Source organism: Mchenga conophoros, linkage group LG22, assembly GCF_057382185.1.
Source record: "Mchenga conophoros isolate Kocher_MC1m ecotype Shallow Benthic linkage group LG22, M_conophoros_male_GT1.1, whole genome shotgun sequence".
NCBI classification, from domain to species: domain Eukaryota; kingdom Metazoa; phylum Chordata; class Actinopteri; order Cichliformes; family Cichlidae; genus Mchenga; species Mchenga conophoros.
In genome coordinates, this window is record NC_140546.1 from 9,844,309 (window position 1) to 9,866,843 (window position 22,535).

At 38.8% G+C, this 22,535-nt stretch overlaps 1 protein-coding gene across 3 annotated transcripts; it reads left to right on the top strand.

Annotated features, from left to right (window-relative positions):
- The first annotated feature begins 1,520 nt into the window (after positions 1–1,520).
- On the top strand, positions 1,521–15,648 carry LOC146548812 (T-cell differentiation antigen CD6-like). Of its 3 annotated transcripts, XM_085262922.1 has the most exons (13): positions 1,521–1,687; positions 2,473–2,550; positions 4,358–4,639; positions 8,379–8,696; positions 9,176–9,490; positions 10,202–10,264; positions 10,409–10,552; positions 11,598–11,711; positions 11,889–12,011; positions 12,239–12,310; positions 13,227–13,400; positions 13,833–13,931; positions 14,015–15,648. In XM_085262922.1, exons 1-13 carry the CDS (start codon positions 1,636–1,638, stop codon positions 14,050–14,052), a joined length of 1,872 nt encoding a protein of 623 aa, XP_085119048.1. In that variant the 5' UTR covers positions 1,521–1,635; the 3' UTR covers positions 14,053–15,648. The 3 variants fall into 3 exon arrangements, with proteins under 3 accessions (XP_085119048.1, XP_085119047.1, XP_085119049.1); XM_085262921.1 differs by having other exon boundaries at positions 11,598–12,011; XM_085262923.1 differs by lacking the exon at positions 11,889–12,011.
- Positions 15,649–22,535: the final 6,887 nt, after the last annotated feature.

Consider the following 22,535-nt stretch of genomic DNA (forward strand, 5'->3'; position numbering starts at 1 on the left):
GGATGTCTGGAGCCTGGATCTCCTCCATGCCTGCTTCATGCCTTGGGGGAGGGGGCTATGGCTCTCTACATCCTCTAGCAGACCATTACATGGGGAAACCTTTTGAATACAAGCGCGCTGATCCGCACAGGTGTGCACACGGGTGTCCACTGTTCATAGACATAAACTATACCTTTATTGGCTGCTATTTCCAAGCACAACGTGCGCTGTCGGTCCTGCTTGCTACACAACAACATTCAACATTTCGTATTTACTGCTGTTTACACTTAGCTAGATTAATGTGATGGTGTTGTGTTTAGTATGTTGCTCTGTTTTTTTTGTTGCTTGTTTTCTCTTCTTTTTCTCTCAACAGGTGATCCAGGAGATTTTTTTTCTTTTTTCCTCTTCTTTCTCTTTTTAAGTACCCTTTCTCACTGTCCCTCTTCCCTTCTGTTTTTCTTTTCCTTCATCTTTCTTTCTCCCTTTCCTATCCCTCAGTCATGTCTGTCCCGTCTGTAACAACTGAAAATATAATAAAATAAATAATAACAACAAAGGATCAAATTCGCAGATACGGCAAGGCCATGATGATTAATTTAGCAAAGTAAATCCACTGGGTATCCTTGTTGGTCTTCAGACAACAATTCTGACGGCTAAAGAACCAAATGGGACAGGCAAAAAACCCCCACCAACAACAACAACAAAAAAAACAACACTGCTAGAAAGTATCACATGCACTTTCGGGAGGCTGCATTTCGTTGTCCTGTACCTGTGCATGTGCAATGACAATAAAGTTGAATTCAATTCAATTCAATTCTATTCTATTCTATTCTATTCTATTCTATTCTATTCTATTCATTAGGTAGAGTTTATTTGTTCGCCTTAAGTTTTCAAGACTTCGATTTTACAAGGTGCTGGAAACATTTCACAGAGATTTGGGTAGGCTGTGTTAAACACATCAGTTGGGGTCCAAGTCTGCCATGAAAAAAAATCCACCACACCATTACACCAACCGTACTACATTGAACTGAATTATGTTGTTTTCATCCAACATATAAAACTAAACTTAACTGCAGAAACATGCAAATATAAATATATTTATTTTCTGTCGAGAGAAAATTCATACATCATAGACTTATTACTAAGAAATCACTGACATGTTTACATGTTTAACACAGAAAGGTCCAGCTCTCTTCCTGCTCTTAAGCCTTGTAAAACGCACAGAACTGCGATCTCTGCATTAAACTGTTAAATTAATTACCGTTATTATAGGAAACGAACCCACGAATTTCCTCAATACCTACAATAAAAAAAAAAAAACCCAATTAGAGTCCATCCATCTATTCAAACAATTAAAAATGTAAAATAACAATAAAAATATTTTAAAAATAAATATTAGATATACATATATATACACATATATATAATCTGACAAAAGTTTGTACAGCTGTTTGTACAAAAGCTGAAGTACCACAAAGGCTTCACTTCCCTCTGCGAAGCAGCAACTAGGAAGTTTTGCAGGGTACCACCACGGGATCAACAGAGGAAACCACATTGACAGACTTACTCTATTTGAGCTAGACGTCTGAGTAGCTCCGGGGTTCGACTTTGAGCTGTACAGTGTAGAAGGTATTTCTCTCTCTCTCTCTCAACAGAATGAAGCTGCTGAAATTCATCTTAATCATCCACGTGAACTTTTTTTGTCAAGGTACTGTTTACAGTTTTTTATTTATTTAATGCTTTGTTCTCACAAACAGAGTAGAACTTTTGTGAAATCAGCGTAAAATGAAATGATACTATTATCTATCCCTTGTGTTATTTAAAATATATATTAACTGGTCTCATGTACATACAGACTGTTATCTCAAATGTTACGTAAAAGACATGAAGTCAGTGCTGTTGGTAAAGTAAAACGATATAGACCCTGTTTGCTATTTTGTTGCTGTTGTTATAAAACTGTTGTTAACTTGACAGTTTATTGATAAATACTTTAGCTTATTTATGTCAGAACATGTCAGATCCTAAATTTGTCTTTGTAGAGAACCTTTCCTTGGAAAAATAGACTGAAAATAACATGATCGGTATGAAGATGAAAAGCAAATCTCGATATTTCATGTATATTTTCGTTTTTTGTACATATTTCCAATTTTTGTACCGTATTATTTAGCCTTTATTTAAACTTTCCACATGTACTTTAGTGCAACGAGCACGCCACGCTATTTTAAACCTTCAATTTAGGTGCTTGGGCAGGAAACATTAAATGAAAATCAGAACTGAAGTCTCTTAGAAAAGTAAGTGAAAAATGTGGAGGAGAGATTAGTTGTAGTTTCCTATCAAACACTTCAGTATGATTGCTCAGAAAACGGTGACACATCGTTTAGCTGTTACTCTTTGCAGTACATGTGGTTTAAAAGCATAGTTTGATTAGCTTTCCAACTAGATGCTCACTCTGTTTCTGATTCCTAAAGAGTTTTTTTCCTTTCTTGATTTCAGCTTTGAAAAATGCAACCACTGAAAACGACCCGTCTGATATCCGTGTGAGTGGAAAGGGAAATAACACAAAAATCAGCAGTAAGTGGGATCTTCCCTTTCTGTTTTCCGCATAGTTCACTTTTGTACAAAAACACCGTTATACCAGAATTTTTTGTCCAGAATCAGGATAAGCACTCTACTCAGAGGCAGTATAAATGTTTCATCAGCACAGGAAGTGGGGGTGACCTGCTTGTAAAACCCATCTTGGTGAATTTTGCAGGTGCAAATCAAACAGTGAGCTGAGAACACACACTCCCACGCTAACTCGGCTTTGCCTTGCAAGCACAGTTTCTTGCTGTTTTGTGTCTGTGTGTGGCTTTTAGTTCAGCTGCATCCTGAAAAACACATTTTTGCCCCAAAAATACTTTAGTGCATACAATTTACATTCACAAGGATTCAAAACAAAAGTAGAAGCTGTAATGGTGCTAAAAAATACTGGAATGTCTGATGAAAAAATAGGGATTAAAAATTAATAAACATATAAACCATGTTAAAAGTAAAATGGTAAAATATATAAACAGGACTATTTTTAAGGGATTTTCGTATTGCTTGTACTGTAGACAGAACACATACACGCAGGAAATGTGTGGCCAGGGACTTTCAAGATGCACCAGGGTGCATCTTAAAAGAAGGGTCTCTGGTGGCCAGAAATACAGCGTGTTAGCATAGCTAAAGGTTGTGAGGTTAATCTCAGCACTTTGATAGTTGGTGTGCGGCGCCAACGTGTAAAGATTGCAAAGACGTATGCACAACCACAATCCTGCACAGAGATAAAAGGAGGAACACGCTTGAGTTCTTTTCTCAAGGGAAATGTGGCACTTAAATCTACAATTAAAAAAATTGACAGCTAAAGAAAAATAGCCCCAGTGGAAGCATTCTCTGTAAAGTCATAGTGTAAAACTGGCAAAGTCGATCAGATATTGTGAAGGTTGTTAAAAATGTTTGTCACAAAGGACACATTTAGATGAAGACCATACGAGATGTCACATTTCAAAAAGACAAAAAGTAAAAGCGAGATGTTAGTTTTAAAGAGATGCAAGATTCAGTTTAGTGGCTTTTAATGTTGTCGAAATGATCGCGTTCATGTGTCAACCACACCAACGTGTCCCAGAAAAAACCTCAGTTCTTGCTCAAGTAACCACTCGATTAGTGAGTGGTTAGATGTGTCTGTAGTGGTGTTATAAGTAACATGTTATATCATGGTCACTTTAGCTAGGACAAAGAGCACTAAAAACAGCAAAGCCAAAAAATGTGGAAAAATAACTAATATAGAGTTTTTGTTTTGATATTTTAGAAGGTCTTTTCCTTTGGTCTCATACTTTGCCATAAACTGAAGTAATGTTGTTTTATTTATTTATTTTTTAAACAGATTCTGTGGCAGGTTAAATGTACTGTAGACTAAATTGGACCTGTTGTCCCTCTTGCTATTTTCTGTTATATGTATGCTGTTAATGGTGGATAGTCATATTAAACAGGGTTTTGAATAATGAGGTCAGCAGGTTTACATGCGAGACAAGGCCAGGTCTTCTATGTGATGTCAGAGAGAACAAATAGTGTTAATATGATCACTTAGATACATCAGCCTCTCTCACTCCCTGTTCCAACATTTTATTACTAATGGTAGAGCCAATAAGAAGAAACTTGGCTTGAAGCTAAAACACCTTGTTTCAGATGTGGAGTAATCTGTGTGATCTTTGTCCCTTTTCATCTGTGTTAACTCAAATTAAATAATTGTCAGACACAGACAACCTGAAGAAAAAATGTGTTTTTTTGCAGTGTGCTATCATGGTTGTTTTAATGAAATTACAAAAAAATTGCTCTAATTCTTATTTCTGTGTGTCCTCAGATGACCCTTATGTCTACTCTCTTGGTAGAAAATGCAAGTGGACACTCAGGTTGCCTAGGAACAGGAGCAGTGACATAATGGCGCTCACAAATGACTGTGTGAATGGGTTGTCTGAACAGATCTGTCAGGATCTTAAATGCGGCAGCGTCCATTCTATTAATAAAACCAGCTCACCAGGCAACATCACCTGCTTTCAAAACTGTTCATACCAACACGGACGTTTGGAGAACTGTTCACTGAGTGTTGGAAGTTCCTGCAGTGTGATCCATGAAGTGGTTTGTGGTAAGACTTTTCTTTAATGTCAGTGTTACGACCCGTCTAGGGCCAGGCCATAACATGAGCGAGGCACTCGCTTCCCTCCCCAAGACCCAAGCAGTCACACGCAACAAATCCGTTAGATGTGAAGTGATTTATTTACAAGGTGAATAAAGAGAACCAAAACGGGAGTGTCAACACTTCAGGGTGAGCCAAGGCCAAAACAATAAACAAAACAAACCTACACAAATCCCGCACCCCTGACCTCACCAAAATAAAGTCAAAATAAAGACAGAGTCTGACCTCCTTAACCAACTCAAAAACAGGAGAAAACGGGTGATCAAAATAAACGGCAGCTCACCCCTACCCACTCCACTTCCACAACTTTCGCACGTATACTGCAGCCAGCGGCTACCACAGGACTACTGCTGGGTGATGAGGAGAAATGCAGGACCTCTCCCACTGTAGCGCTCCAGCCTCCTTTTATTGGGCGGGTCCTCCAGCTGGATCCAATCACGCCGGGGCAGTAAGTCCACGCACCAATCGGAACAGGGCCCTGGCACAGCTAAATTAACATAGACAAAAACACAGCACCTGCACAAACAAACACACGGACATACATGTTCGTAACAGTCAGCAATCAGAAAAATCTAATCAGTTATATAAATGGTAATATATATAGACGCTGTTTTAGTTTACATGAAATTTCCAGTTCAGTCTTCATTGACTCAACCTTCACAGTTGTAAAGCATCAATCAGCGAATATTAAATTGTTCTGCATTCAAGATGGATGTAGCCAATCAGGATGCTAACATATTCACACAGATTTCACACACCATCTGGACTTTCGTTTCATCTGACAGCGAACGGAGTGTTCAGACTAAAACTTATGTAACTAAATATCAAGGAAACTAGATACAGTTGAGGTCAGATGTTTGTTACCATGGACACCTCAAATAGGTGCCTTTGTAGCCATTAGCAAGCCTCTGGTATAACTGTGGCTGGATATTTGACCACTCTTCTCGGCAGAAATGGTAGAGTTAATTTAAATTGGTTGGTTTTCTGGGCATACTTTCAAACATAGTCCATAATTTTTAAAAGGGTTGAGGTCAGGGCTTTTGCAAGGCTGCTGGAGAAGCTTCATGTTAGCCTGCTTAATCTATTTATAAAAACCAGTTGTGTGTTTAGGATTATCTACAAATTTAATCCTGAAGCTGAACTAATTAGCCTCTGAGGGTAAGAGTTTGGTTCTTCTTCCAGATTGTGGCAAAACGGTGACATAAACAAATAACTTGGACAGACCTACAATTGTTTGAACTGATTATCTTGGAATCTGCAGTTTTTGTGTGGATTAAAGAAAATCCAAAATAAACTCAAACTTGTTTTTTAAAGTCATAAAGAACAGTTCAAAATAATCATTAAAAGACTCAAATTACCATAAAATTCATATTCATGATGGATGCATGTGAGAGTCTGACCACAACTGTGTATATTAGACTATCACAGTAACTATAAGAAGAAAACTGGATTTTTTTTGGTTGATTTCACGTGGAGGCACATGTTTCTTCGGAGCATGAGGAGACAAACGGAGCTCTCCAGTCATTTTTTCTACTTTTCTTCTACTTACTGAAATATTATCTTGTTATGCCACTGAATAAATACTAACTAATACAAACACTGAGACACAGTTATTATTATTATTAGCAACAAATATTACTATGTAGACAATGCGGTCTACATAGCAAGAAGCTTGATAACTGAAATTGCATAGAAGTGTACTGTGTTACTGCAAGGCTGGATTTGCAGTAGGAGGATTAAAGATATTTTGCTGTTAAATATTTCAGACAAGCAGGACTTTTTGCATTTGTTGAGGAATTTGCTCTTGCTGCTGTGAGATATCAGTTTGGTTGTTTTTGAGATAACATCAAGAATTCTGAGCATCATGTCAGATATAAATCTGAGCGTTTAGAAAGAACTGAACTTCTTTGTCATAACTCTGACTTTGATGTTGAACACTACCGACGAACAAAACTGTCATTCTCGGAAAAATATTTACATTCATGATTTCTGGGGGCACCATGACCTGTCCCTGGGGCAGTAACCTGCCATTGTACCCTAACAGATCTGTGGGAGGAAACTAGAGCACCTGAAGAAAAACAAAGATTAGGCGAGGTTTGAAACCAGAAGGTTTTTTTCTCACACGCCAAATTTCCAAAACCGACATAGAACGAAACTCCTCGGAACGTATGAAATGCTTTTCATTTAACCTAAACACATAAACAGGAAAACCTCAAAATCTAAAAATGGAAGGAATATTTTATCAATTTTTTTATCAATATTTTTTTTAAAAGAAAGGGAATTGTCATGTATTTTAATATAATACACACACACACACACACACACACACACACACACACACACACACACACACACACACACACACACACACATTTTATGGACCATCAATTCAAAAACAGGCGATGAACAGTCTGAGATATCTTAAAAATAACTGAGGACTATTGTTGTGTTTATCTGAATTTGAGGAGTGTGACCGCATGTCATACATGCCCTTTCCTGTCTATAAATGACTTCCTGCCCTACGCGCTGGTTTATTCTCACCTCCTCTTGTCTGTACAGAAGTCGTGAAGCCATCACTAATTCTCACTGAAACCTTTCCCAATATGCAGCAGCAGGCCTAAGTTTTTATCTGCTCTGTCCGTCATCGTCTTTAAGCAAACACTGGTTAATCATGTTTGAGGTGTGGAAGCTGGTAGGGAAACATTATGTGTTAATATTACAGATCACAGTGGCTCTACCAAAGTACTAAACCTTTACATGTAGAGTTTTTGGAACTGAGCAACTACAATATTTTACTTTTATAATTTATAACATATAGCTGAGATCTAGAAATATATTTTAACTCTCAGTCTCCATCTAACTTGGAACAGCAGAGTGTTTTATTGAAAAACAAAAAAATAAAAAATGTTTTTAGCAAACATGAAGTGACCTGTTGCTTAGTGAAATCCTGCTATGAAGCCTCAAGTATCATGTTTTCAGACTGAATGTGATGAGCGACCTCACTGTGAAATCTCTACACCCTGGTTATTCCTCCCTTCTAATTATAAGTTAAAAAATGACTCCAACACAAAACAAGTCATTGAGCCTGTAAAGCAATCTGAAAAGGGTTAACTGAGGTCACAGAGGAAGGCAACCCAGGAGATTTGCCCCCTGCTGGATGTTAAAAATAATGCAGGTTTAACACACTTCCAGGATGTCTTTCAGTCCCTTAGACTGTCTATAACTGAATCAAAAGGACAGAAATTGATCCTTATCATACCCCTGTTACTGACCCACAGTCACTCAGTGGGTTTAACTAATTAACCTCATGTTAATTGGTTAAGTGATTGCCTGCTTGTTTATTATCCAAAATTTAAGAAGCAAAAATATGCAACCTTGTGTGTTTCCCTGACAGTGACTCTGAATTAGCCTCAGGCAAAAATAACTGAGCACTAACCTTTAGATGTAAGGATTTAAGAAACAAAAAAATCATAAAGAGCTGTGATTTTTAAGCAATGAGAATTCATAGTGGAAGAGATTTCTAAGTATTTGATTGGTGACTGTCAGATCTGACTGTAATAATTTCAGTTAACACTATCAGGTCATAAGATTTACATCTTGATCACCAGACTGTGCTGTTAGGTTAATTATTTGCACGAGTATTAATGATGAGTAATGCACAATAATAATGACAGGGTGTCATCCTCAGAACACCAGCTTGTGCGACTGGCAGGAGGGACAGACCGCTGTGGTGGACGAGTGGAAGTATGGAAAAATGGGCAGTGGGGCACCGTGTGTGACGACCACTGGGACCTGAATGATGCTCATGTGGTGTGCGCCCAGCTCGGCTGCGGTTACGCTCTCAATGTGACGGGCCAGGCCGGCTTATTTCCCCCGGGGAAAGGACCCATCTACCTGGACGATCTGAACTGTACGGGCAACGAGGAGAACCTGTGGAGCTGCCCGGCTACACAGGAGGAGGATCAAGACTGTGGACACAAAGAAGACGCTGGTGTCATGTGTTCAGGTCTAGTTCAAAAAAGTTTATTTATACATGCAGAAATCAGAAAATGTAAATTTTAATGTTATTAACAAAACAACTCTGAATGTGAACATTTATTCTTGGGGCTTAACTTGCTTTCTGCACTGGTTAAAAAAACATCTTAAAGATTTTCGTTGTTTCTTCTAAAAGTTACATATAACTAAACTTCAAATTTATGTTTCCATGAAATGTGATCTTCACTACTAAAAAAATGATCAGCAAAAATACAGAAATATTGAATGAGTGATGTGTAGCAAACAAACATAACTCAGGAGAAACATCTCTGTTCATGCATTTTTGAGAATGAGGTTAATTATGTATGTCATATGTTAAAAAAAAAATCAAAGTCATTATCCTTAGCGCTGGTTTATCACCAGCTGATTTACTTGCATTATTTTTTGGGGAATGTTTTATGCCATTTTGCTCCAGTAGTTTTACTCCTTGTGACATCTGTGTCTCTGCAGAGATGCGAGGCCTCAGACTGACTGGAGGTATGGACCGCTGCTCTGGTAAACTGGAGGTGCATCGTAACGGCAGCTGGTGGTTCGTGTGTAATAACTGCTGGAATGAGATGATGGCTTCCATTGTGTGCTCCATGCTGGGCTGTGGCGATAAGGTGGAAAAGTACACCCAGTTTAATCCTCCTCTCACCCACAACAACGGCACGCTGTTTTACTATGAATGCAAATCACAAAATCAGAGTCTGTGGGAGTGCAAGGAATACATAAATCATCGGTTCCTGTGTAAAGACTCAAAAGCTTCTGGTGTCATTTGTGAAGGTAAGGGAAACAGTTTGGTGTTTTTATTTGTTATATACTTGTTAAACAAACAACACTCAAACAAAACAGGAGGAATCAATGAGTGCGAATTTTATTAATTTATTTATTCATTAGCAACTCTTTGAAAAGGACTTCTTTGCACATATTAAAGGGATCAGATATTCAGGATAAAAACAAACATCTGGATTAAATGTTTAATACATTTTAAGGTGGAATTTTGTTAAGACACTCAAATTTTTTAAAAATACATTTCCCCACCCCACCTGGTTGCAGCAGATGGCTGCCGCCTTTTGAGCCTGGTTCTGTCAGAAGTTTCCTTCCCACTGTCAGGAAAGAAACTTCAGGGGTGATTGTCAGAATTTTCTCTGTTGGGTCTTTATCAAACAATATAATGTGCTTTGACCTGACAGTTGCTATGATTTGGCGCTATATAAATAAAATTGAATTGAAATTTTATTGTAATTAACCAACGTATTTCTGTCTGTGACTTAAATAATTACGTGTTTGAAGTGCTTTTATTCGTGTGCCTACACATTTATTTATTCATTTAACAGTTGTTGATTGCAGTGAGTCGTCCTCTGAGGAGTTTCTGTTCAATAGTTACGGAATCACATAAAATGTCGTCGTAGCATAAATAAAATTCACATCCAGGTGAAACCAGGTGACCAGATTTCTCCGTTTTGTTGAACAAATTATATTTTTGTTCTGCAGGTTCTCTGGGGTTTCCTAACGCTACCACGGTTAATCCAACTGTAACACCTCAATGGACAACTGGTAAATATTTACAGTTTTATTTTATGAAAAAGTACTTAAATTATTCTTTGAAGTATTATTCTCAGTACCAGTTTCTTAAACGTCGCGGTTAGTCTTGATCAATAATCAGAAAGTGAAGTATTTGTTTCTTCTCTGTGCATCCAGCCAATGGAACCACAGCTGCTGTTGCTGCTGCAGATTTGCCTTTTGCGTCTCTGCCGCTTCTCTCCACCATCTCTCTGTCCATCCTGCTCCTCGTGATTGTCATCACAAACACGGTGCTCTGCTGCCATTACAGGAGAAAACACGGTTTGTTCAGATTTTATTAGATAAATAGATTATATTTTATTGTCCTTTTTTTATTTTAAGTAATTTTAGGTTATATTGTCTGTAATGATGGAAATACTAACATTCAGTTTATTTTGACAGTTTTCATTAAAAATCTCTTCCATCAGTTTTTAAAAATATGCTTATTTTCCCAAACAAATCATATTACTTTATAGAAATGTTTTTATTTTCATAGGTAGATGTTTAACATTTTATATTTCACTTTATGAAATCAATAAGGGTGAAACATGCTGCACAGCTCCTATTTATTCTAACAGTGTAATGTTTTTTTTAGTTAGAATCTGTTTTAGTACAGACAGGAAACAGGTGGATATAAACAGATAAAAGATGACGCATTATACCGCCAAAAAATAACCTTAATTTAAAATTAAACCCCCATAATAAGATACGTTCAAAAAAACAACAACATCTAGAATATTTTCATGACACCCAGCTTGTCCACAACATTTAGGAAGTAATGGGAGAGGTCAAATTCCTAAAAGAGGTACAAATTAATTTAATGTACTAGATTGTGAAAGAGCTGCAGGCTTACCTTGACTTTGAAAGAAATTAATCTGAAGTTAGTAGGATGAAGAAAGCACACATTTAAAAATATGTTTTACCCAGCTTCTTCCTAACACGAGGAGATGACATTAGTAGAACACTAAGAAGGTAGCATATATTATTTTGGATTTCATTATCAACATTTCTAACCATTTTCTACTGCAAATCCAAGGCACTTTAAAGCCATACACTCACTGTAAATCGCTCAAAAAGTAAGGCCTTAAGATAAGAAACATTCATGGGCTTCCTAGAATCTGAAATTTTTATAATTTTAAGATGCTGCGTTATAAAAGTGCAGAATACAGAAATTAGTACTCTGACATTATACAGCAAAATGTTAAAGAAAATCGAAATATTTCAATACATTAAAGTTTGAACTATTTAATCTGTTTTATTAAGTTGCGTTGCGGGGCCTCTAAATGTCATACGCTAATGACCCAAGTCTTGTTTTACATGTGCACAGCTTTCTTACTCCAGCAGACGCGCAGCAGCCCACGAGCTCCATCTGGTCAAAGCAACAACTATCACGAGGCTGTTAATCTCATCAAAGTCACCGCCAACCCGGCGGAGACTGATGGTCAGTGGTCGAACAATTCAACATGTCGAACACTAACACAGCTTTTTTCTTTCTTTAACCCCGCAGGCATATCTATCTGTCGATTTATCTATTTAATAGACATGCACGGTAGTGAGGAAGTTGCAGATTTCATCTCATCAAATCGTTTAATCTTTTTTGTGTGTTTGTCTCAAAAAGTCCCCTCCAATCCCAGGCTCCTTTGGACCCAGCTTAGTAGTGCTGACAGCACGTCAGTAGATACAGACTATGAGCAGTATGACCCAAGCATTGACCCGTCTGTCAGTTTATCCACCTTTCGGAGTGAGCCACGTTCTTTTATTTTTCCTCTGCATTTATGTGTCGTTTCTCAGCCGTTGCTTCTTTGTCTCACACTGTTTCTGCATTTTGCGGTTGAAGCTGCTCTGTCTATCTGCATGTTTGTGTGTGTGTGTGTGTGAGCAGATCATGCTGTTTTGCACTGAATGTTTGCAGAATGCTCTGTAAAATATTGCATTGTGTGCATCGTGTCACTTTTTTTTAAAATCCAGATTCTCAGCGATACAGAACAGACGTTAATCCTTTGATGAGGCCTTCAGGTCTTGAGAGCCTTTGTGAAGAAGGTGAGTCACAGTTCGTTTGCAAAGTTGTAACACTTTGCAAAACTCAAGCAAAATGCATCATTCCCATTAGAAACTACTGCTGTGACAACAATCTGTAAATGGAAGAGGAACACTGACTTTCACTTTTAACCAAAAACAAGACACAGAAAACATAAAGAACAAACAATAGGTACAAAATAATCATCATCATGATAAATCTTTATTTCAGACTCATGGTCTATAAAAAATCAAATCACATAAAACACAAGAAACAAAATAAAAAGATAAAATACACATTCCCACAAATCAGATTCCCACATGACAGTTATACAAGTGTCCTGAAAACGTAAAGGTCCACAACGATGCAATTATCCAAAGAAATCTATACACAAGATTTCTTTCTAAAAATTGACCTGTATTGACATTAGAGGCTACAAACATCACATTTACCCTGAGACAACCTGGTTTCTTCAGTGATAACCTTGTAGGGTCATTAAAAGTTACGTGAAGTTTCTGCTTTTCTGTAGTTCATCCAGTGTGCCGTATACAGCGGATGAACAGTGTACCCTAAAGATGCAAACTGTACAGTCATGCGTAACAGGATGTTTGCTTGTGCATAGATCAGCGTGCATTATCTATAAATATCATCACCATCATTTGTTCTGTCATAAGTTGCGCAAGATATTTGACCCAATTACAGAGGAGGTTATTATTTCACAGTTTAAAGCGAGCAAATCATAACAGCACGAGGTCATCCACATATAACTCTGTTAGGACTAAATTAAATATCTTGTTTCTAAATGGATGTAAATGCAGGACATCTTTTTTTATGTGTTCCTTAGAAAAAACCCCAATAAGAAATCACACGTACAGACAATTCTTGTTTGTGTCCCAGCTGTGCTACAAAATTTCTCCATTTTGTGTTTTATTTTTTAAGGTCCGCAGCCCTCAAATACAATGACAGGAGCCTTTCCAAGCTGTAACGGTGCCTCGACATATCCTCAGTACGCCAGAGTGTCAAAGATCTCAGTGGACTCCTTTGAGTCGTCCAGCACCTCCTCCGGGGAATGCTATGAAAACTTGCCCAAAGATTACGTCAACGTGACGCCTGGTAAGTTCGCTTCACTCCCCTCAGTCCTTTTTTCTACCAAATAAATATTGTGGAATATGCTTATTTGTTTCCTTGTTGGGTGCTGGATGAGGATGAACGTGGTCATGCCTGTAGGTCAGCTTATTTTCTCAACTTTTCTCCTTCCCTCTTCCAGATAGACTCCATGTTTTTTTTAATTCAGTTTTTGAGATACTTAGGGAAAGTGTTGTAGTTTACATGTTATAAAAATAAAAAAAAGTCCTGGGATTATTCTAGCTTTAAAAAAAAAAAAATATATATTGTTGTGTGATATAAAATTCAAGAAAGAAGAAGAAAGGCTGATAGTCACGTTTCAGTTTGTCGAGGGTAAATAAATAAAAGATGTAAGTCCATCTCAGACTGTCTGAAATACTTTTTTATTCAATTAAAACTGAAAAGCTTTTGCCGTTTCAGATCCTCTACCATTGGAGTCGTTTGTTGGTCCTTCTGATGCTTCAAAATTCTCATATGGTCCTCTTCACTCTGGACAAACCTCAAACATGCAGAATTCAGGTAAATCTCAATAAACAGACGTGCAGCTGTGGAGGAATAAAATGTAAAACATTTACTAATCTCTCTGAATGTTTGATGATCAGATGATGACGAACTCTACTCGCCTGTGAGCCCCGACTGAAACTCTGTGTCTGAGGATGACTGCACAGCAAACTGAGGGTGTGGGAAAGTGTGAGAAGAAGAAGTCGTTTTCGTAAAGGAAAGACATCCTGTAAGATCAAGAAAATGTAAGACGCTTACAGCGATCAATGCTGGGATGTTCAATGTGATTGATTAGCTTTTTAAAGCGAGTTTTATTTTTGTACACAAATGCAAAGCAAAGGCTGGAAGTCTGGAAGGCACAAAATGAACATGTGTTCTGTGAATGTAGCAGAAGGAACTGTAATATAGAAACAGATGACGCGGCACACTTATCCTACAGTTAACCATATCCATACCAGTTGTAATGGTCTCTCCCTGTGACCTATGAGCATGATCTCATCCCTGTTGAACTCCTATGGCAGATTATGGTTTGACATGTTAGACATTGCCTTTAAAATAATTAAAAAGCCATATTAGATTTAAAAAATAAAATAAAATAAAGCCCTCCTACAGCAGCACAACACCACACTGAGACACTTTACTCTGGGTTTTCTTTGAAATTGTCACCTGTCTGTGTCTGTTTTGTGTTGTTTATTAAAAGATTTGTAATATTACAATGTATTAAGTTAATACATGTTTGGCACATTTATTTCTTTGGATGTAGACACGAAAATCTTCTGAGCACCAGCATAATTTCAACAACTGTTATGAGCACAACATAGCCAAAAATATGTGGACATCCAAACATTACCCAAATAATTTTCTTGTAAAAAAACCACAAACCTTAATGTCTGTGAAGGTTCTCAGTCATCCAGTTCATCGTAGTCTAAGGAGCTTGGAAAGAAAAGCGTCTGGACTTGAAGAAGCTTCTCGGATGAGAGGTGAAACGTCTTCAAGCAACTTAAAGAAGTCCAGACGCTTTTCTTTCCAAGCTCCTTAGACCACAGACCTTAATGTGGACCTATCATGGGTTTCCTTATTTTGTGCTATATACACTGATACAAGGTGGAGGAGGATATGAAATATAGTTAAATACTCTATGCACAAGTGAGCCTTTAGAACAAAATGCTTATTTTCAGTTTTTCCTCTTCTTGGATCTGCACAATGTCAGTGACAATGGATATTACTGATATGGTCAATTCAGGCGAACAGGTCCAGCAGTTTGACGCTTCTGTTTGCTGGAGGCAGCCAATCAGAAGAAGTATGGCAGCTTGTTTCAACCAAAGCAATCTCAGTAGGTTAGCCACTAAAGCTGGGCCATAAAGCAAGGAAATAATATTTATGTGGCACTAATTCTGTTTATCCCGGTGTGTGAGGGTTAGGGGTTACAGCTAGATAAGCTATTCCACATCTAACTGAAAACATGAATCACTCTGAAACAGGAAAAAGCTTAACTGAACTCCCACAAAGCTGCAGTACAATTTCTTACATTAAAGGGTCACAAGCTTTTGTCTGTCCACATACTTTTGGCTACTCACGTGCTATTGTTTGCCACTCATCTTCTATGTAAACAGTGTATTCAATATTAAGATCAACCACAAGGTGGCACTACAGGCTTGTAAGTAACTTGTTTAATTAATGTCTTGTCCTGTAAATTACTTAAAAAACGTATTAAAGTATAAAATGTTTTCTAAATCAAAAACGTCCAGGCTGCTGCTCTTTGTGACAAAAACCTGACAAACATCTATTGGTGCTCTTTGAGGGAGATAGGGGGAACTCTGGCTCCTGATGGGGCCAACGTAAACTATCAGCGTGATTTGAAACCAGACCTGGAAGGCTTGTTTTTTGGGGGTTGTGGTTGATTATAACTGCTGCAGCTGCAGAGCATCAACGCTTCCTGTGATGCCCTGAATCAAAGTTATGTCTTGTTTTGAAGAACGTTAATATGACAAACTGCCTCACAGCACAGTAAAGTTTTAATAGGGGGGTGACGGTGTTGAATACAGGGATAAACATGGATCGGCTAACGTGAGAAGTGGGAGGTGTGATGCATTCGACTGATAACAGCAGAAATGGGGTGTTTTTCAACTGGAAGGTATTTGGCAAATAGGAGGAGGGCGAGCTTGTGTGTGTGTGCGTGTGTGTATTAGGGTGTGGGGAGGAGGGATGATGAGGAGAAAAGGAGGAGGTGGACGGAGAAGTCGGCAAAGATAAAAAGTGTCTGGAAGAATCATATATTGCACTCAAATTTAGTCCAGAGCCTCGCGTGGAGATAAGCAGGCGAATTAACGACCAGATCTCCTTATGAAACTCAATCTGTTTCACATGCCAGAGAATTGAGCGCACACACCAACCCACACACCACTCAACACGGATTCCATGTAAAACTATGCAGCCTGATATATCACAGATCCTCCTTAAGCGCTTTGCTTTTGTTTTATTCAGCTCTGAAAGATTGATAAGCCAGAATCTGAAAATCTGAGGATTTACAGTCCTGATTAACATCAAGGGAAAGAAAAGTAGTTCACTAGTATTTCAAGTAGCTTGTAGCATTTGCAGGGATTAGAAGATCAACCCTCTGTTTTTACTTTGTTCATTAAATCAGTTACACACAAAGGATTACGGCTCCATACGTCTCTAACTTGCTTAAAGTGTCCCGACTGCAGATCCTGCCCGAGTTTAAACTTTTGAACTCTGGTTGGTGCTGCAGGCCTGCAGACGACCTGAGACAGTACCTGGCTGCAAACGATATCGAGAGCATGCATGAAATTACCGCTGCAGCTTGTGTTTGAGGTGGTTTTGAATGTTTGTTGTCCTCCAGTAAAATTTTATACGAAGATTAGAAGAATAAAAAAAAGCCTGGCTCAGGAGATTTTAGGGGCTTTTAAATGGGGGAAATGACACTTAAAGCTATTAGCAATCCTATTAATATTTAAAGTAGTTTTTCAGATTAATAATAACAATAATAATAATAATGGATACTTTATTGATCCCATTAGCCGTGGCTTTCAGTCATAGAGTGCTAAAGGAGTGAATCCTAAGACCCAGAAATTAGCATTTTGTACTTCCAGTTTCAGTTAGTTTAGTGTTTTAAATGGGTTTTTGATTAGATGCTTCAAATAAGTACTGTACTTAAAAATAGCTTTAGTCATACATTCTGTAACATAAAATATGTAAGTAAATACCTCACACACAAATTATGAAGCTGTGGCTAAATGTAACTTTCAGTATCATCACAGCGAACTCAGAAGCCTGTTAGTGAAGCTGCTAAAGTCTTGCAGTGATGTCCTTCGTTTACAGGACAGCCAGGGTTCTCAAAGTGGGGCCTGCGGGCCAGCGGTAGCCCCTGGTAACATTTTACCTCCCTTCAGTGTGTTGAGGTATGTTATGTTCAGGCACAGCAGTGGAGAACGAGACTACGAGACTAAACTTTCCCAGTTTGAACAAAAACAGCTGTTTTTCTTCACTACCACTTTAAAGACTATAAACCACAAAAATGATAACGACAAACCACCAACATCAAGTAAAGAGACTATTTGCACCAGCCAGAAGTTTTTCTACATGATGGATTTTTCTCCTTTGAGGCCCCTCAAAGTCATGTTGACCCCTTAAATTGGCACTCAAGTCATTAACACTTTGAACCCAGGGGAGCTCTGTCTCCATGTGTCAGCTCAGTCATAGGAGGTCATCTGAAAGGATGAAACATGATTTTCAGAAGCAGTATGAGGAAACTACATGTGGTTTACTACATATTATTATTAGTATTTTTTTTAATCGCTTATTTTGAATTTGATGGTACCGACACTTCTCGAAGCTGGAAAAGTTAGTGACACTAAAAACAAACAGCTGGAGAGACAATTTTCAGCTGGGTTAATCAGCAGGAGGTCAGTAACAGGAGTGGGTAACCATGTCAACAATTCTAGAATAATGTTCCTCAACAAACAAATTCTGAAGTCTTTGAATTCCTCGTCATTTACAGTGTATAATGTCAAAAGATTCAGGGAGTCTGGAGAAATTTTCAGGTAGAAGGTTGAATGTCTGTGTACGAGCTGTCAAATGGCACTGCATTAAAAACCAGTGACGATTCTGTCATGGAAATCACAACATGGGCTCAGGAGCACTTGAAGAAATCATTGTCTGTTTGACAGCGTGGGGCGTGTAAGGAATAAGCTAGCTGCCCAAACATTCAAGAAAGCAGTACGACCTTACCCCGCCGCTCAACCAAACCTTAGACAGCAAGTTTTCATGTCATAGCATGTATATATAACAGTAGAGTTTACCTCTTAAATCTCAGCTGTTCTGCTTTAGCCGTCACAGCTTTCTCAAACTTCATAACACTAACTCAACACCCTAAAAAAGTCAAGAAATATGACCTCAACACTGGGTGAAAACAATAGATACCAGTACAAAAATGACAATTTCCAGCCACAGACACAATATAAACAGTGAGACGGAGCAGCTTGTATTTTTGTTTTCTCCCTGGACTTTAAAAGCAACGCATTCACGAATAACTGAAGGGTCACTACATTTTCAATCCCTGGAACATTCCTCGGCACCGTTTCATGTTCCACTGGAACAATAATAAAAACACGAACTCTAACACGTCAGGCAGTGTCTTACTTCACTGTGACCTTGTGGATTTTGTTCTTGCCTTGGCCTTTGTGTTGGCACTGCTCTTTGTTTGCCAGGGATATGTTGCAGGATGGACTGCAGCCAGTGAAATGCAGTGAGGTCATTCGTTTAGATAGAGCCCCAGATGGTTAGAGACCTGGGCTAAAAATCCACTTCAGCTCATTAATCAAAGCCTGTTTTTCCTTTGGCCGAGCAATGGGAGAGATTTATACTTAAGCCATTAAATTCACCAATATTCCCCTCTCTTGATTAGTGCCCCTCACAGCGAATGAAGCCTTTAGTAAACGGCATTACAGCCTGCTGGGCTGAAGCTTGGGTGCGCTGGAGAGGCCGGGTAATAGTGTTGATTACTCGTCACTCATTAGGTTGCTTTCACTGCCGCCGCTAAGCCCTCATCAGGAGGTTTTTGGCTGAGAAGCTGAGCAGGAGCCCTGATCCAATTCACCTTTAAAGTTCAGTGGAGCTGTCTGGGTTGCCACGGGTCAGTGCATCGCTCTCCATGGTGTGCACTCTCAGAGAGAGGCCCTCATTACCTCATTTCCTGTTACCACTGTACCAGGCAAACATCTGAGTGTCCTGCTTCGGTTGTGTAAAGTTTGTTTGTGACTGAGGGTCTATTAAAAGTTTAAATAAAAAAACTTGTTGAATTTATGACTTTGTTGAAGGACAAATGTGAGAATCAGACTGCGTGTGTCTGTGGTGGCCCTGTGGTGCAAGAGAGTGCATTTCAAACTGAAAAAAAAAACTTCATAACTGGGGTTTATTAAAAATATTTTATGTATTTTTGTTGATGACTGGCAAACAATGGCACACGAGTAACCAGATGTTTGTCATAATTATATTTCACATGCAAGAGAACTCAGAAATCCTTCACACATACAAAGTCATGAAGTTTTCAGGGCCCATCATAACTTAAAGACCTCACAGTACCATATTACCTTTACAGAGCTCTTTGCTCTCACATTGCAGGCATACTTATGGTTCCTAAATTTTCTAAAAGTAAAATGGGAAGAACCTTAGGCTATTGTGCGCCTCTCCTGTGGAACCAGCACCCAGTTTGGGGTCAGGAGACAAACATCCTCTCTGGTTTTAAGATTAGACTTAAAAGTCTCCTTTTTGGTGAAGCACATAGTTAGGACTAGGTCAGGTGGTCCTGAACTGTCCTGTAGTTATGCTGGAATGGGTTCAGGCTGCTGGCGGACTTCCCATGATGCAATGAGCATTTCTTCCCCACTCACCTCTTTTCATAATAATAATAAATCCATCATCTCCTTCCACTTACCCAGTTTAGGGTCACATTGGGCTGGAGCCTTTCCCAGCTGTCATAAGGCATGAGGAAAGCTACATCCTGGAGAGAGACAGAAAATCACCCAGATTCACACAGTCTATTCACAATAATCAATTAACCTCACCCCATGCATGTCATTGGACTAAGGGAGGAAGCGTCAAAGTAACCGGAGAGGATCCACACAGATATGAGGAGAACACAAAGAAAGACCCTAAGCAGGATTCAAACTCAGGACCTTCTTGGTGTGAGAGAACAGTGATAATACTACTAATAATACTTCTACTACTACTACTACTAATAATAATAATACAAAACCAGTGCAGCAGAATAAAACTGCTGCTCCATGATTCTGGCCCTGTTGGAGGTTTCTTCCTGTTAAAAAGGAGCTCTTTCTCTCCACTGTCACCAAGTGTTGCTCATAGGGGATCGTCTGAACATTGTTTTTTTTCTTTGATACCTTTACCTTAATATAATGTGTTGTTAAAATTAAATTGAACTAAATTGTTAATATAAAACTAAACAAATCCTGTGAAGTACCCAACAGCGTCGTCAGACATCAGCATTAAGCTAATGAAACTGGTCAGCAAATGTTTTTAAAACAGAACAGCTGAAGTCCTGAATTCCATTTTCTGAAACTGTCACTTCATCATCCATCCATCCATCCATCCATCCATCCATTCGCTTCCGCTTATCCTTTTCAGGGTCGCGGGGGGCGCTGGAGCCTATCCCAGCTGTCATAAACTATTTTATTTTGATTCTCAAAATGCAAACTACTCAGCAACCTGCTCAGGAACGTCTCAAAGAACAAATACAACGTGTGGATACATTTTCATGGACAAAGGTGAGAGTCACTGTGACCTCATGACTCATATTTTGTCCATAACTCAATAATCAATGAGGTAATTATAACAGGATTTTACAGAAACACCCAATGGCATAAAAAAAAAACGACAACGTTTTATATCCAGAAGGTCAAAGGTCAAGTCTGGACACATATGGATGTAGATACGCTTGTGTGGAGGTACACAGTTACTATGTAGTAAATCGCGTCTTTACTTAAGATAGTTTAATTAAAATGGCCCTTTTAGTGGATGTTTGGGAACATATGGGGTATTCTAAGGGAATTACTGCTGTGGCCCTTTGTGGGCACACCCACTTAGGGCCCTTGTGGGTTTGCTTTGCCTATACAGCCCCACAGTTCACCTGCAGCTACCCACTGTGGACCCGCCCATGCGTGTTTGCTAGTAAAGCTGTGATGAAACTGATTTTACATGGAAGCAGACCGACAACATCTGCAGTGAAACTGATGCTGTTTAATAATCGTGCAAATCTTTAAAGCCTTGATTAGACTCTGCAGCGGACACGAACACGGACATCTAGAGACATGGCAGCCGATTAGTCATTCCTCTTATATCTCTTTGAAGACCGCCGCCTGGGGCGCAAGTGTAGTGGACAAAGCCACGCAATCACAAAAAACAGGCAGGCCTGTGGACTTTCACATGGACCCTCATGCTCACTGTGTCATGATGAAATTTATGCCACTCAGACCAAAGAAGACCTCAACAGACTTGCAGATGTGGAAAATACACTCAAAGACTTCATCTCACAAAGATATCACAGCATATTCATCTCTTTGAGATCTAACCCTCATGATAGAAAGGAAGAAAAATGATTATTTAGAAAAAAAAAGGTAGGCTTGGTGTGTTACAGATAATTATGATTATTATTGCCCCCTGATTGATTATATATTTTGCACTTTAATGGCGTGTTCAAACGCAAACACTCAAATTCAAAGTCTATGCAATGAGGAGAATCGATGTGCTGCACTGGGTGGCACGAATAGAGGAAAAATTAGAGTAAGTTAAAATATTTCATTTGAGTGAAAAAAATGACTTAATAAGGCATTGAAATCCCACTGGGACAGCTGGGAGTCCAACCACAATAAACCATGGAAAATCCTGTTTTTGAACAGCTAAATCGTTCAATTTCGTTCTTAATTAAAGACAGGGAAACGTCAGTGAACTAATTATTATTTGGACTGGCTGCTTCACTGCTTTCTGGCGATTTGTGTGGATTTCCACCATAAAGGCACCACATGACTTTTTTAAAGAGGTTATGACAGGTTGTAATGCTTTTGGTTGATCATTCTTGATTGGAGAGCACCATAGATGTTTGCTTTGACTCAATTTACTCACTAGGCCACTGTGTTTATTTTCTGTAAACTTTCTTACATCGTGGTGCACCCAGGATGGGAAATTGCTATTTTGAAACCTGTAACTAAGACCTGAAATTGGACTTAATGTTTAAAAACCCAAGACACTTTTATTGTTTTTTGTTTTCTCTTTGTGCTTCAGATGATGGACTTTGCGCCTCGCAGCCACCGTATCCTTCTCATGAGACATATTTATGGGTCTGTATCCAGAAATGAATCCCAACTTGAAAGCCGGCCTGGCGGTGCAGCGTTTCACTCATTAACCCTTTTTTCTTCCCAGCACCTCGCGGCAGCCTCTTCCCCACAAAACACATTCGTATAGCTGCCAGTCAGGTCAACGCTGCAATTAAGCTGCTTTAAACTTGTTCAGTGGAGCTTAGAGGCTGTAAAAATACTTCCGCTTGAGTGTCAGTGGGAGCCTGTGACGGTTAACGTTGCATTCATTGGGGAA

Excerpts from the sequence above, each read along its gene's own strand:
- LOC146548812 (XM_085262921.1), top strand. The coding sequence starts at position 1,636 with ATGAAGCTGCTGAAATTCATCTTAATCATCCACGTGAACTTTTTTTGT. Across the intron at positions 2,551-4,357 it reads AAATAACACAAAAATCAGCA|ATGACCCTTATGTCTACTCT; the intron begins GTAAGTGGGATC and ends GTGTGTCCTCAG. Across the intron at positions 13,932-14,014 it reads CTCAAACATGCAGAATTCAG|ATGATGACGAACTCTACTCG; the intron begins GTAAATCTCAAT and ends TTTGATGATCAG.